At 46.7% G+C, this 17,323-nt stretch overlaps 1 protein-coding gene across 1 annotated transcript in view; it reads right to left on the reverse strand.

Moving 5' to 3' along the window:
- Window positions 1–15,607: 15,607 nt before the first annotated feature.
- suclg2 (succinate-CoA ligase GDP-forming subunit beta) overlaps window positions 15,608–17,323 on the reverse strand; it is a 153,016-nt gene continuing 151,300 nt past the window's right edge. Inside the window, exon 11 of the mRNA XM_063214948.1 lies at window positions 15,608–17,257. Within this exon, the coding sequence (XP_063071018.1) occupies window positions 17,145–17,257 (113 nt within the window). The 3' untranslated portion in view covers window positions 15,608–17,144. The remainder of the gene's footprint in view (window positions 17,258–17,323) is intronic.

Below are 17,323 nucleotides of genomic sequence, written 5' to 3' on the forward strand. Positions count from 1 at the left end.
TATATGGAGTAGCGGGGAAGCGAGTTGGGGAGTCCCATTAAGCTGATGGAAGCAACACATGGTCCTCCATCAAGCCCAGCTCCAAGTTCAGTCTCTTCTCCAAGCTCTCCTGCCTACCATGCCTACCATGCCTGCCTGCCTGCCTTGCTACGCCTGCCTGGGCTCTCTCTCTCTCTCGCTCTGCAATGAGCAGGGTCGCTGACAGCTTTTGCTGGGCCCAGGACAAAGTCATCTGAAAGGGCCCCCTATCCAATACATTATGCAATGTAATGGGGACCCAATTCTGGGCCCCGTATTTCCTTGGGCCCGGGACAACATACCCTTTTACCCCCCCCCTGTCGGCGGTCCTGGCAATGAGCTCTGACAAGCTGTCATGGTGCGGGTTTGTTGACAGAATGCTAATGAGCAGCGAGTGATTTGAATAATTCATGCATCTCAATTAGCAAGCCTCCCTTCCTCCATCAGGGCTTCTCCCATGACAGAAGATCTCTTCTACCTCTCCCCTCTGTGCTCACTCCTCTTTTCCTTCCCCTCCCTCCTTTCCTCCCTCCATCCATCCATCCATCCATCCATCCATCCATCCATCCATCCATCCATCCATCCATCCATCCATCCATCCATCCATCCATCCATCCATCCATCCCTCTACCATCCCTCAGTCAATCAGTCCATCCCCCTCTTCTCACTTCTCCAGTTGAGTCCATTCATATTTGATGGGATGAGTTATGCAATGTTTTGGACATCTGTTCAGCAGACAGAAGCAAAAAAAACATCTACAACATGAAGGACATCCTTGTTTTCCCCACCTTTACCCCAAACCAGATAAAAAAAAAAAACATGTGCACCCACACCACACACACGCACTCGCACAAAACGCAAGCACGCACAGAGAGAGAGAGAGAGAGAGAGAGAGAGGGAGAGAGAGGGAGTCATTTGCCAATTTCCCCCCCCTATCAAACTATATTTCTGAAAAATACTGTACAAAAATACCCATCTCTGTCATTGCCCAGTGTGTGCGCCCGTTTTTTCCCCTGTACGCTGCACCTATGAAGGGGAACGGGCGAATTTAGCACGTGGCGGCGTACCTGCTGTTAGCTAGATCAGCAGGCAGCTAATGCGCGGAGTCGTGCTCGGAGAGTTAGCGTAGCGCACAAAGGCAGCCAGGCAGGCAGGCAGACAGGCAGACAGGCAGGCAGACAGGCAGGCAGGCAGGCAGACAGGCAGGCAGACAGGCAGGCAGGCAGACAGGCAGGCAGGCAGGCAGGCAGGCAGGCAGGCAGGCAGACAGGCAGACAGGCAGGCAGGCAGACAGGCAGGCAGGCAGACAGGCAGGCAGACAGGCAGGCAGGCAGGCAGACAGACAGGCAGGCAGGCAGGCAGGCAGGCAGGCTAGGCGGGTAGGCAGACAGGCAGGCAGACAGACAGGCAGACAGGCAGGCAGGCAGGCAGGCAGACAGGCAGGCAGGCAGGCAGGCAGGCAGGCAGACAGGCAGACAGGCAGGCAGACAGGCTAGGCGGGTACTGTACTGTAGGACAGTAGGGGAGGAGGTGGAGAACAGAAGTGAGAGCTGGAGCGTGAGGACCCAAACGATGCCCTTGCGCTGGCAGAGAGGAGACGCAGGCAGGCAGGCGGGCAGGCAGGCAGGAAGTCGCAGGGGCCGTTTCTGCTCATCGCTGGCATTATCCATCTGCTCGCGCATTAGCGGCAAAATTAGCTGCTTAATGTAGCATATTTGTTTAAGCAATTGGCAAGTAATTAATATCCCGGCACGTGAGGCGAAGCCTCCCTCCCTGCGTAGCCGCTGCTCACTGTAAAAATCATACATTCCACCCAAGAGCCTGTGCGTGTGTGCGTGTGTGCGTGCGTGCGTGCGTGCGTGCGTGCGTGCGTGCGTGCGTGCGTGCGTGCGTGCGTGCGTGCGTGCGTGCGTGCGTGCGTGCGGCTTAAATTGTAGTGACAAACTTAAGTAAAATTGTGTGTGTGTCTGTGTGTGCGGGTGTGTTGCAGATTTTTTTCGTGTGTTACCATGGCTGTTCAATACCTACTGGAGCGTGTTATTGACATGAATTGGTTGCACTAATACAAGAGTCCATCTTCCCATCTACATGAGGCTTAGATGAGGGCCGTACATGAAAGCATGGCTGGGAGAGGGGCAGCTGGCGAGAGGGTGGGTGGCTTGTGTGCTCTGAGGAAGGGGTCTGGAGGTTGGGTTTCCTGTGCCATGCCTAAGTCCGGCCCCAGCCTGTGTTCAAAAGATGGCGGTGGCCCTCTGTGCCGCAGTCACAGCCATCATCTCCTTCTCCACCTCCCATTGCAATCCCAGACCCTACTCCCCACACATTTTTTTTCCATAGATCAATGTGTTTGCGTGTGTGTGTGTGTGTGTGTGTGTGTGTGTGTGTGTGTGTGTGTGTGTGCGTGTGCGTGTGTGTGTGTGTGTTCGTGTGTATGTATATCTTCCGTGTGTACATCACAGGTCGAGTTGGGGTGAGGGTGACTTAATCTCCCTCAGTAATTAAAAAGGGCTCGGACAGACACACAGTGTTGCTTTTTATAAACATTTGGTGGCATGTGTCAACACGTGTGGGGGGTTGGCCAGGACAGCAGGTTGTGTCGGGGATGCAAACGAGGCCGCCTGACCCTGTGGCCCTGACGACGGGGACCTGGGCATCTGTCGCGAGGTGCCCCCTGGCATCATTAAGGGGCAGTGCCGCCCACTGGGAGGTGTCTGCTGCTGGCCACGGATGTGTCAAGAGCTGTGGCTCTGAAGGGCCTCTGTTGCTGGGGAACCGACTACAAACAAACCAAGCCGGCCGGCACAGAGGACCCTGCATGGGACAAACTAATTCTAGGTTGTTTCGTCCGGAGGCGGTGTTACGTGCATAGAGGTAGAAAATAACACTAGAGAGGACCCCGCCCCCCTTTTTACGGCAATCTGTATCGGCCATTATCTGTAGGTAGATCAGAGAACTGGAAATTAACGGAGAACGAGGCTCACCTCTGTCAAAAATGGCTTAATAAGTGTGTTGCTAACTATGTTCATAAAAGATATGATTTGATTTTTTATTGTATTTTATCGACTCATATGATTTTAGTAGATATTTAGCCTGCCATTTCAAATCTGGTGTTTGATTAATGTGTTACTTCATATTCACACAGTTTTAGTCAATTTTTTGACAGGGGTGGGCGTGTTCTCCATTGACTTGCATTGCCTGAAGGTACCTACACTACCTACGGAAGCTCCAGCTGCCATTTCCCAGTGCTGTCGCAAATTGCTGTGTCCTCTCTAGTGTTATTTTCTACCTCTATGGTTACGTGCCTACGTCACAATAGCTATGCGTGTCCTTGTTGCCGACGACGTTTGAATCGTCGCCATGACAACCATCCATACCGTCCCTAATCTTAACCCTAAACCTAACCCTAACCTTAACCCTAAACCTAACCTTAACCCTAAACCTAAACCTAAACCTAAACCTAACCTTAACCCTAAACCTAACCCTAAATCGCTTGTTTGAAACTAGTGAGTCCCAGTGCAGTGCCCACTGCCGTTTGGCAATGAGGACGTGCATCACTAGTGACATAGGCACGTCCGGACGAAGCACCCTAGTTTTTGTGAATCCCGATCCTGCATGCCCGAATTTGTCCTTAAAAGAGGTGCAGGTTAAGATTTTAAAAGATTTTCTCAACTTTCTTGTTCATTATCCATTGTGTTTGACTTGGTTTGGTACCACAAAACACAATATTATATGAAAAAGTGTCAGTTCCCCATGAAACAGTGCATGACATCACATTGGGGGCTGGAGACCCAAGATTCTATAGGCTCTGTGCTGAAGGGGAGTCGCCAATGTGACATCATCACTGAATTCTGTTTAAAGGGACAGTTTGGTCAATTTCAACATGCAGTTGTATTGCTCACGCTACCCTTGACTTGTCAGTACCTGGTGATGCCACATTTTTCGGCTCAGCCCTTTCCGAGATATGAGCAATTCTAATGGGGGCAGCGTTTGTTTACATTTTTAAAAAATGAAACATAGGCCAACTCCAAATATTTTCCCAAAAGGTACTGCTGTTTTCTAGTTGTCTGCTGATGTTTTATAACCTTTTGGATGTTTTTGGGAATAAATAAAAATGTTTTTTTGAAATGTAAACAAAGAGCTGCCCCCATTACAATGACCAGGATCTCGGAAACGGCTGAAGAAGAAGAAAAAAAAATCTCAGGCACTGACAAGTCCAGGGTAGTGTGAGCATTACAACTACATGTTGAAATTGACCAAACTGTCCCTTTAAACCTGCACCCCCACCGAAAGATATTAATATATAAGAACAACTCCAGTGACTTTATTTGTGTATATTGAGATAATGTGGCAGATGTTTTGTCTATTCATTTCTGAACCCAGGACTGGCATGTTCTGTCCATATCTACCCGACTCTGGGTATGACATGATGATGATAATGATATTACTATGTGTCGAACATGAATGCCAGGTGTTATCGCTAACTAGTCGGCGAGTTGAAAGCCTACATCAGGAAAACTGAGCCAAAAGGGATTCAGTTTCGAACCTGAAAAGAATGATGGGAGGGGAAGTTTAAGGGCTTCTACTGTACGAGGACATGTCGGGCCCTTTACTTGTGCCAGACTGGACCCTTTATCTTTCGATAAATCTGCCTGCTGCCCGAGAGAGGCAGGCTACGTAAGACCAAGTTAGTGCCCTACAAACACTGCCCTATTTCTGGAACGAGGCTGTAATATTCGTAAGACAATGGCCCTGTTATCCAGTACCACCCCCCCTCTGAAAAATCACTTCCTGAGCAAACCGGGGGGACTTAAACGAACGCTAAACAGACCATCACTCTGGAAATAGCTGGAAGGATAAATAGCTGTGTTTTATAACATTGAGAGTCAATCTAGCACGTATTTATGTAAAGGCAATAAATGAGACCAGATTAACTATCTCAGTATAGGCTGGCTGACCCTCCCTCCCCCTCCTCCTCCTCCTCCTCCTCCCCCACCCCCTCCGCCTCCTCCTGCTGCTCTTCCTTCTCCCCAGCGGAAAGACGATGTGTCACCTTGGCTGCCCTAAAACTTAACCTTCACCAGATATTCCTTAGCTCCTTTACAACACACCTGCCAATACTATGACACTGTGTAATATGCAGTGTAATTCATACTACCAATAGGAGGGTAAAAAATAATTCCAGGTTCTACTCTTACAAACCTCGGAGGAAGTCATTTGACTCGGTGTGAAACAGGAATCCTTATTGATCAGATGGGGACACTGATAAGGGTTGAGATAAATACCCTGACTTATTAAAAGAAAGAGCCTTCGGGCAATTATCAATACCAAGCACCCCAGGTCTAAATTAGTGGACGGAAGCGGCAAAGGATTTCTTTTAAGCATGGATGGATGGGGGGAGAGGGAGAGTAGATAGATAGAGTCTGAGGAACAGGATTAAGACTTCACATTCACAACACCCTCCCATCTGCCTATCCACCCCAACCCTCCACCAACCCCATTCTCCCCACTCTCCATAAAGATTCTTATGACCTTGTCATAAATGCCGGTGTGGTGTGGTGCGGTGCGGTGCAGTGTGGTGCGGTGTGGTGCGGTGCTTAGGCACAAACGAAATGCTGAGAAAGTTTCAGCCGCGGTTGTGAACCTGGCTGTCCAGGCTTGGCCTGCCAACAGTTGCCAGCGCGGCGAGCCTCATTAAAACTGCAAGAGCCCCGGAATACAGGGGGACTTAAAAGCCACCGCGACCCGTTGGAAGTGCAGAGCACTTGAAAGGACTCATTTTTGCATTTTTTTGTGTGAAAAAGACTGACAGAAGGAAAAGAAAAAAAAAGAATGAAGTGCTTTTCCAAAAGCCAGGGACTGCGCTGCATTAGCTTGCATAATTTAAGACTAATGAGAAAACAAGCCCGTATGAATATCAAATCTCACATTATCTTTCCGCGTCGGCTGTGGGCTTTGTCTGTTATGCATCAGACAGAGAAGGGCTTTTGATGCTTTTGTGCGATCATTACATCTTGACCACAAAATTACATCATGCTGTGGTCACTTTGGAAAAAAAAAATGATTGAGTCTCTCTTTCAAAGGCGAGCATAAGTTCATTTGTCGGCAGTTCGAACGCAGAGTATTATTTTAAACCGTGAGCTAGAAAGCAATTATCACTCATCACATCTGCTTCAGCAATTAACTTCAAACCAAGCCTGGCTCTCCTTCTGTTGCAAGTGGGTCAAGAAATGGACTTGCCTAAATGCCTAAAATGGAATTACTTAACGCTGTGCAGCAGATATTTAAAGAGCTTTAATTTGCCTGGAGACCACAAGCCTAGATACATTATGAGGCTCCTGAAGGGCTAAGTAGACAAAACTTTATGGAGGATTTCTTCCTTTTTGTAAAATAAAGAGTAAACACAGCTATAAAGACAATACTTGCAGGTCCTCTGATTGAATCAACCCCCCCAAGGCAATTTAGAAAGCTGACTTTGTATTTATTCACAGCTAACATACCCTGGCAAGACACAATCTTTTTAATGGTTATATTCACACTGCATTTCCCTACAACATCTCTCTTATTTGCAACGTCGAGTCTTGAAGAGTGGTAGATGTGGATATCTTAACTTAACGTAGCTACCTTAACTTCAGGGCATAATACTTTTTATTTGACTGTGTGTGTGTGTGTGTGTGTGTGTGTGTGTGTGTGTGTGTGTGTGTGTGTGTGTGTGTGTGAGAGAGAGAGAGAGAGAGAGAGAACATGAGAGATATTGTGAGCAGTTTTTCATGCATCGTCTCAGCAGCATGGGGGCCGCTGCGGGGGGGGAAAGATGTTACACATTCTAAGGGCCCAAGCACTGACAGGGGCCCATAAGGGGGCCCAAAATTTGAATCTTTCATGGGGCCCAACATTTCTGGCGGCGCCCCTGCTCAGCAGTGACGCAGTATATGACACAGGTGTAGGAGTGGCGACCAGTAGTTCCAGTCTGCGCTCCTGTGTGTTTCCAGGCTGTACCATACGATACGAGCGTACTGTAATTGGCACGAGGGAGGGACGAGGTGTCCTCGCCCTGGACACGCGTGGCAGCCAGTATGGCGCGGGGAGAAGGAGAAGGGAAGCCTAATCACAGCTCAATTTGCATAGAGGGCCAAGGAAATCAGGCTCAATAAAGACACACGGCCGAGAGAGATGAGTTTTTAATCTCAGGGAGGAGATGAGATTCTGACCTGTGCGTTTTCATTTCTGTTTTGCTTTCCCTTTTTTTCACCCCTCCTTCCTAAAATATTAGTCCAACCATCACCGCTCTCTCTCTCTATCTTTCTCTCTCTCAGACACACGCACGTACACACACGCACACACACGCACACACACACGAGCGCACGCACGCACGCACACGCATACACACAGATAAGCGAATAGGCGAGTGTGTACACACGCACACACAGATGCACACACACACAAACACACGCACACGCTTGTACACACACACTCGCGCACACACACACACACACACACACACACACACACACACACACACTCGCGCACACACACACACACACACACACACACAGCCCACCCGACTCCCCGGTACGCTGAGGACGGGTGTGTAAATTTGTCAGGGCAGAGTAGTCATCACCATCCCCAAGGACTGTCATCATCACACATTCATTAATTTCCTAATAACTGACATGACAGGAAAGAGAGAGAGAGAAGAGAGAGAGAAGAGAGAGAAGAGAGAGAGAAGAGAGAGCGATGAAGAAAAAAAAGAGCAAGAGTGGGTGTTAGAAAAGGAAAAAAAAACCACTCCATGAAGACGAAGAAAAAATAAAAAAGGTACTTGTCTCTACAAATAAGTCTCCATGAAATGCAATCAAAGGAGTGACAGATATTTTCCGCGGGAGGGAATTACTCTGATGGCACGTCTTTGGAGAGAGAGAGAGAGAGAGAGAGAGAGAGAGAGGGAGAGAGAGAGAGAGAGAGAGAGAGAGAGAAAGAGGGATGGAGAGAGAGAGAGAGAGAGAGAGAGAGAGAGAGAGAGAGAGAGAGAGAGAGAGAGAGAGAGAGAGAGAGAGAGAGAGAGAGGAGAACTTGCTCTTCCTCTCTGCACCCACTGACCTTGCTGCCCGTTGTAATGGAGAGACGTGTATATGCAGCAGGAAGTGTTTCAGATGCGCACAGAATCGGTCGGCAGAATACGGAGAGAGAGTTTAGTTTAGTTTAGTTTAGTTTAGTTTAGTTTAGTTTATTAGGATCCCCATTAGCTGGGCGCAGACCCAGCTATTCTTCCTGGGGTCCAACAATAAAATCACACACAGTTAAAAGTTCTACACAAATCTGTACATTCATACATTGAAAAGAAAGAAAGAAAAAAAAAAGAGAGAGAGAGGACCACGGTCCACGGTCGGCCACATAGGGTAGAGCCAGGGCCGGATTAACGCACAGGCTAGATGTGAATGCTGCCAAGGGGCCCCCCACCTAATAGGGGGGCCCTGATTAGGCAAAGTGGGGGGAAAACAATGAACTGTGTAGAGAAGAGTTTTCAGTCTTGGTAATACTCATTCCTGGCTCAGAATGATGACGCTGTCTAAGCAATTTTTTACCGTTGAATTTGCAATCCGGGGGCCCCCCCGCAACATCTTAATCTGGTCCTTGGTAGCCTATAGCGCTGTGCGCACGCACGCACACACACATGCATGCACACACGCATGCACATTTACAAGACTGCATGAATGCCATCACAAAAGCAGGTTTTGAGCAACAGTTTGTCTGATAGTTAGTTGAGATGTTTGACACGGAGTGTCTGTCAACCACTTCCTGAGATACGGTAGCATTGCCCTTGGTTGCACTTGCATTTTGATAAGTTTATCGGTTTGCTTGTTTAGAGGTACTATTTTATTTGTATTTGTATTAGTGTTTGTTTGTGTGTATGTCCATTCATTTTGTTTATGCGTGCGTGCGTGCGTGCGTGTTATTTACTCCCCCCCAAAAAAATTCAGCTCTGGCCCGCCTTGTGCCGAACAGTTAAGGTCAGACAAAAAAAGGGGGGTTCTTTTTGTTTGCTTCAAAGGTAGGCTGTCAGGCTTTGGAAAGTGGGGATATGACTCACGCGGCACCACAAACACAATGTGGCCTTTGTGTCCTTTAGCACCTTTAAGGAACTAAAAGTAGCCGTTGCTAGGTTACGGTTCCTTAAGACCCATCAATTGCCTGGAGCAACTGAAAGTGGCTGCGAACTCTTTTTCCTTTATCAACACGGGGAAGCGATACGAGGAAACGGAAGACTATAGAGCTGAAATGTGCAGTAATAATGACACTTAACTGTTTTCCTGTAATGTGTTTCACAGAGGTTGACTGGCGAGATGTGTGTGTGTGTGTATTTGTGTGTGTGTGTGTGTGTGTGTGTGTGTGTCTGTGTCTGTGTCTGTGTCTGTGTCTGTGTCTGTGTCTGTGTCTGTCTGTCTGTCTGTCTGTCTGTCTGTGTGTGTGTGTGTGTGTATGTAGGTGTTTTCATCTTATTTTCATCTATTCTCTCGGCTAACTTTCTCACCTTTGGCACGGATAACAAAACACTTATGGAATTGTTATGGGCTCACTTCACAGGTCAATGTACACTCACACGCACACAGACACAAGCACACACGCACATATGCACACACAGAGACACACATTGACATGTGTGCACATTCACCTCAACACACACACACACACTTTGGTTCACAGTATCAATGTGTTATGCAGACAAACATGTACACATGCACACAAAAACAAACACGTGTGAACACACACAAATATGAGCGCACTCACACCCGCATACACAAACACACACACACTCAACAGCTCATTAACATGCATGCTCTCACATCAAAGCACAGTGAAGCGGTGTGGGGCGTGGGGTGTGAGGTGTGTGTGAGGTGTGTGTGTGTGTGTGTGTATGTGTGTGTGCTGGCGCGAAGATGCCAAACTTCATCACCTTCAGACCTGGTGTGCTGCCGTCTTGCCACATGTGCAGGCTTCATCGTCTCATTACACCTCTGCTTCCCGCCCCTACCTCTGGATGAAAAGAAAAAACAAAAAAGAAAAAGAAAAGAAAAAACGAAAAATCCTACGCGCATACTGCCAATGTCGCTGAACACACGAACACACACACAGACATATATAATCTAAACAAACACATTTGACATCAATAGCATCTGACATGCATGGCGCTCAGCGTAATATACCTGATATGAAGAGGGGGACAGGGATTGGGGAGTGGGAGACACACACACACACATACACACACATACACACACACACACACACACACACACACACACACACACACACACACACACACACACACACACACACACACACACACACACACACATACACACACATACACACACACACACACACACACACACATTCCCAATTGTTAGTTGGAATTCAACTTTACAAAACTTCTATGGTAGAAAACGATTTTAGTGTGAATAAAAATTATCATATGAAAAAATCATATTAAAGCTTCTTCTACTTTTGGGATGGGGAGAGAGGGATGCTTTTGAACGCCCCCCCATCCTCCCATTTACGACTGTTAGTGGGGCAGAAAGTCACCTTCAGAGCTTGGGAGTCGGTTTTATTTTTAGGGAAGGGGTTACGACTAGTGCGCCCTACGCGGCGACTGGCCCTAAAGAGGGGATTAAAGATGATTAATATGGGGGACAACGCAAATTAGCCCCTTGGATACTCATCTGCTGCGCACAGTGCAGTATTTACATGTCAACACTACTCTACACTAAAATACTGCAGCACACAAGCACAAAACACAAACACACTTCGTATAACAGATACAATGCACAAAGAGGAAAGCCAACCACAGTGAAATTCTTAAAATTCTGTGTGTTTGTTTGTGTGTGTGTGTGTGTGTGTGTGTGTGTATTTGTTTTTGTGTTTGCGCATTGTGTCCTCAAATGCACCTTTCTCAACGTCTGTCTGTCTGTGAGTCTGTGTGTCTGTCTCTTTCCTCATTGGCGGCATGGCGTCGGGAGTTTGCCGAAGTTGTTGTGAGCGCTGACGAGGGTTAGCCAGCTAGCGCCACGCGTGTCACCGGCACACCTGCCGAGAGCTCCACCAGGAAGCAGCAACATCTAATTATCAGGCAATTTTAAACAAAATGATGTTGCTTTTGCTTCTGTTTTAATTAGGGAGGCTTTCAGAGGTCACATCAAATGAGCTTTTAATTAGTGTCAGCCATCAGTTTATTCCCTCTTTATTGGAGCTATCTCTCTGGGTACCTCTTTGTAGTTAATTGGATCAGAGAGTGCTCACAAACAGACACGCGCATGCACGCACAATCATACGCACGTGCGCGCACACACACACGTACACACACAAAGACACACGTACACACACACACACGCACACACACAGACACACACACAGACACACACACACGCAGACACACACACGCAGACACACACACGCAGACACACACGCACAAATCACCACCACCGTCAAAAGTTTTGCCGTAGTGGAAAAAAAAAAGTTTGTCAAACAAAAGGAACTTGCGCAAATATTTAAAAAGGCGGCATGCTTGGCTGCCGGAGTGCATGGAGGCTCATGGCTTTTGTTGCCTCCTCTGTTTAATTAATAAAGGCCCCATTAAGCGCTCGGTGACAAAAGGTGCCGAATGTAAACACACAACACAGCTGGCTTTGAAAGGCTACGTCGCGTCTGGAAAATGAGGAGACGCTCCGAGGGAGAGGAGGTGAGGAGAGGGGAGGAGGAGAGGAGGAGGAGGAGAGGAGGAGAGGAGGAGAGAAGGAGAGGAGTAAGGTCATGGGAGCAAGGTGAGGAAGAGAGGGATAGGAGGATAGGAGCAGTGGTGGAGAGGATGAGAGAAGACAGGATAGGATGGCAGAAAAGGATGAGAGCAGGAGAGGAAAGGAGGAAATTAGGAGAGGAGGAGAGGAGCAGGGTCATGGAAGCAATGTGAGGAAGAGGGGATAGGAGGATAGAAAAGAGGATAACAGGGTGGGAGAAAAGGGAGAGAGCAGGACAGGAGGAGAGGAAAGGAGGAGAGGAGGAGAGGAGAGGGGTCACAGAAGGAGGGCGAGGAGGCAAGCCATTGCCGACATCTCTCACCAATGTGACATTCAGCCACTGTGAAAAAATCCTGCCTCTGCTGCCGTCGCAGTTTAGGACACACAAGATGTGTGAAAAGGGGAACAACCGATCCTGGGAATTCAAGTGTGCCATCGCAGTGGTGCTTAGACATCATTAGTAGCAAATGCAATTTGGTGGTTGAGCGGCTGGTTCGCCTGTTACCTCGACGGAGGCCCGACACGGAGAGAGAGAGAAAAAAAGCCCAACAGGGCCTTTAAAAGATGGTTATGCACCTGAAGCTGGGCATAAGTGGATTACTCAGCCAAATAATAACTTAATGAGGCCGTTTAGAAGCAAGGGGAAGCCAAATTCCCACTCCTGGAGGGCCCCAGCTGAGATTTAAAACCGTCTACTAGGCTACACAACCGTGGTAGAACTGACTCCCACACGGAAGGACTCGCCGCTCGCTCGCTGACTGCCAAATGTGCAGGTTTCTTAATGAGCGCCAAGATGAGAGAGGGTGAGAGTACGGAAAGAAAAGGGGGAATATTAATAAATAAAATCCATAAAATATCCCATTTTGTTTAAAAAAAATTGCAGTTGTTCATTTTATTTCCGCCAGCACTTTGTAGCTTGACTCGGGGCTTGTTAGGAGGAAGGCTCTCTGGGTAATTTGAATAGATTTTTCAGCCCTTCAATTACAGACACACAGACTATGTCTTTAAGGGGAAGGAAACAAGTCTTTCTCTTCCGGTGGCAAAATCTACCACCCAAGACTGAGCACCGAGATTGGAAACAGGGCTGCTGACAGCTGTTGCCGGGCCCAGGACAAAGTCATCTGAAAGGGCCCCCCCTATCCAATACAATGTAATGTAATGGAAACCCAATTTTGCCCCCCCCATGAAAAAGGAAGTTCAATTTGCTACAGAGTTGCCAAGGCCACTAGAACTATGGACATAAAAACCTGTCAAAGCTTTTCCTGTTCCCGTTAAACAGGTTCATACAGCAATGAAAACGTGTTTGTTTCTGAAAGTCCTTTTTTTGCAATACAACACAACACCTAAAAAGGGTAGAGCAGAACAATCCCAACCGCAATGCGCACAACGTTGATGCTGAAGGACAGTGTGGACGTGTGTGGAGTTGACACAAAGATGAGGTCCCTACCTCTTCAGTTTGGCAATAAAGCACCCGTCTCCATCTTAGCAGCAAAGCCCAGCAGGCCGATGCGGGCCGTGTAAATACAGGCACGACCTGTGTCCATGAAAGACACCGTCCAATCGCCGGATGCAATTTATAAGAGTATTGCTTTTTTATGAACTAATATATTAGCAGTTGTTACCTCTAAATTGCACAATAAATATCCAATATTTTCCACGAGCCGAGGCCCGACCCCAGTGTCTTCCCTGTGATGTGCAAAACAAAATGGTTTGTGAACAGCGCTGCCACTGTTGGTTTCGCGACTGGAACATGAAAAGGCAGATTCATAAAATGGCAATTACCAGTTCTGACATCAATTCTGAAGGTCAAAATAAACCTCCGCAAACCTTTCAGACTCCCAAATGGACAATTACATGAATACAAAAAAATACAAAAACAAACACATGCACGTACAAAAAAAAAGAGAAAAAAACCTCACCCTGCACAGCAATCGTTTTTAATTAGTCGCCAGTTACGGCATTAGTTACGCTGGTGGGACGAGGCCTATGACTTGCAGATCCTCTTGGGGGTTTCGAGGTGACTTAAAATGATGGGGGGGATGGGGTGGGGTAAATGATTTAATCTCAGGCGTCGTCTCCCAAGACGCACGCACGCACGCACGCACGCACGCACGCACACACACACCTCCATCTGTATTTATAGCACGTCGCAGCACTAATTTGGGCCAGTATATCTGCATGCAGTTTCTTCCCCCCCTTCGATGACCTGCGCCGTCTGCGGAATTAAACAATGTCACCGGGCAAGAGCACATTCTAACAACCCTTAAATTCCACAGTCAAATCGATCAGGGGACAGGTTTCTGACAGTGCAAGACGACCATGAAATAAGCAATTATTGAACCATCTACTCCGCTCTCGCAGAGCCCACTGTGAAATGGGCAGGTTGTCTCCTCCCATAATAACAACATCTTGCACGGTGTGGAAAGTTTAGGGGCGGCACGTTATGAGCTGGAGGCGAGTGGAAAATATCTAAACAAAAAGGGGAGAGAGAGAAAAAAGGAAGAAACGTAAGGGTAAAAAAATGGGACAGACAATAGACCGCAAAGGCCCCAAATATGTTGATTACAGCACTTGACGGCGAGTGCTTTCAGATCAATCTACTTGATTTTTCACTCCGGGAGAGCAGAAGGGAGAGGATGAGGGAATGGGGGAGAAGTGTAGAGAAGGGATGGGGGAGAAGAGGACAGAGGGAGAGATGGAGAGAGAGAGAGAGAGAGAGAGAGAGAGAGAGCAAGAGAGAGAGAGAGAGAGAGAGAGAGAGAGAGAGAGAGAGAGAGAGAGAGAGAAAGAGAGAGAGCACGCGAGATCATGAGTGAGTGCTAGTGAGTGAGTGTGTGAATGAGAGTGAGTAGAGGCTTGGCCCGGCCTTGCAGTGCTGGGCATGTGATCCGGTCTGTGTGTCCTCTCACATCCTGTGACAGATAATCCATCAAAAGCTCAGGCTGTCTGACAGGGATGGATTTCAGCGCTGGGCTCTGGATATCTCACTCTGAGCCATGAAGGGCATGCACACACACTCACACACACACACACTCACTCATTCACACCAACTCATTCTGGTACACGTGCATACACACACACACACGCTTATGACTACTCAATCTGTTAGGCGCAGACAAATATACACTTACACACTCACTATTCATGTTCTTGCACATACACACAAACAAACATTGTTTGTTTTTGCCTCTTTCTCTCTCTCTTTTCTCTCTCTCTCTCTCTCTCTCACTCACACTCACACTCACACTCACACTTCCTCTCTCTGCTACGATAAAAAAAGAAAAACATTGAAAGCTTAGGCAGATATTCCCACCACTCTCGCACCGCACTGGGGGCTCAGAGATCTACTGTAGATCCGTTAAATGGGGTATCCAAGTTCTGACACTTCCAAAGAGTGATGATTCAGGATTTTTTTTCCAACACAAAATTTGTGCCAGTGACCAACACACTTCATAAAGCATCCAAGTGTGTTGGGTGATCACAAGAGCTTTTGGGTGTTTAAACACGGCCAGGAAAACAGCAACCTCCAAAAAAATTGGCACCCGTAAATGAAAAGTCTCAGAGCCCATTCACATTTAAGCTTTTCCTCCAAGCATTGAGATGCCACGGTTTGTTTACGCAAGTTTATTTTAGAGTCACTGCGCTGATGCAACGATACAAAACTGTTAAAAAAATGCTTTATAAAAGTTGAAGAAATATTGGTGGAAGTGACAGTGAATCTTTCTTTTCTTTAAAAAAAAAAAGCATCACTTTTTGAGCAAGGTGTACAGTAAGCACAATGAAATAAATACACAGAGAAATGCTCCTTATCTCCATCAATCCCTCTTTATTTAAATGTTTTCATACAAGTCATCAATAGAATGGACAAATGTATTGCTTCATAAAATACTTTCATGATTACAAAAAAAGATAATTACAATAGTGTATTATTAGCTATTTGGACAGAGAAAAACTAAAATGGCCTACTGTAGAAACAGGAATGACCTTGAGCTGCTTTTTTATTGTCATTTGATGTTATTTGCTCACATCAAACTGCAGTAGGCACAGTGGTACGCTAACTGCTAACATTTTAGTGCACGTTCTCGTCCAAAAGTTACATGTAAAAATTATACAGGTTATTACAAAAATATCTCCTCCAGTCCTGTCACAACCTCCAGCAATAGAATTTCATATGAAAATCAAAGCCAAGAACTGAGCTGTTGGCATGATTTTAAGCGAGCACAAAGGAACTTAACGATATTTCTAAAACGCCTGATGTATGGCTTCACTTTGGTTTCTGAATAGGGTCAGCCACCAAAGCCCTACTCCTGCTTCTGGAACCCACATCGAAACCAGGGTTAAAAGTTTTCACATTAACAACCATCCACTTGGCATAACCCCCGGGAAACTGAAAAAATAAGGTTCTGAACAAAACAACAACTCTCAGGTTGGTTAAGAAAAAAATGAAGAAAATGCAATTAACAAAATTGGATGGATCAGACCAAGGCATCACATACTCAAGGTGTTTGTGGGATTGCACTTCATAAAACAACATCATCATATAAGTAAGCACCAGACAACCCCAAATAACCAGACAATAATCCTTTCTTAAAACTTCCCATTAAAGCTTAAAAAAAAAAAAAAAAACAGACAGACAACAAAACATACAAACAGAACAGCTAACTCATCTTAGAACCAAGGCAATGAGGTTGAGTGACTTAAAGAACAGCTTTCACTTGAGAAGGCAAGCGTAAAAAAAAAGAACAAGACCTTTTACGGAGGGCATGAGTGGGTCGGTAGAAGAAGGAATCACAGTAGTAATTGAAGTGTTACACGAGGCGCTTTTAAATCTGTGCGTCGACCGACTGACAAAAACCCTTGCGAGATATCGTCACCTCTCTTAACAGCTTCATGGCTCTTGCGATGCCAACAAAGACGGATACTTCCTCAGGCTACATGACCATTTTCTCACTTTTGTGTGCAGACTTACAATGAGGTGGCAAGACACTTGCGTCATGAAGAAGAACGAGAACCTTAGTGCAAGACTCATCAAAGACGGCATGAACAACCAGAGGAGTTAACAAGGCTATCAAATGAGTGGCATTGAGGAATTAAAAACAAAACAAAAAGAAGACACAAAGGTGAATTAATGTGAACCAACCTGAGTTAACCTGACAAATTAGAAACACTGAAGTTATGTGTGTTTTGCATGTGCTTCAGTATGTGTGTGTGTGAGAGAGAGAGAGTATGTATGTGTGTGTGTGTGTGTGTGTGTGTGTGTGTGTGTGTGTGTGTGTGTGTGTGTGTGTGTGCGTGTGGTCCTGGACGCTGGCGTTGTCTGGATGGATGGGAGTCGAGTGTCTACTTCTTGATGCTGGCCACGGCCTTCTTGGCAGCGTCCTCCAGGTTGTCAGCGGCCGTGATGGGCAGCCCACTCTCCGACAGGATCCGCTTAGCCTCCTGAACATTGGTCCCTGTGAACACACACACACACACACACACACACACACACACACACACACACACACACACACACACAC

Source organism: Engraulis encrasicolus, chromosome 14, assembly GCF_034702125.1.
Source record: "Engraulis encrasicolus isolate BLACKSEA-1 chromosome 14, IST_EnEncr_1.0, whole genome shotgun sequence".
Lineage (NCBI taxonomy): Eukaryota > Metazoa > Chordata > Actinopteri > Clupeiformes > Engraulidae > Engraulis > Engraulis encrasicolus.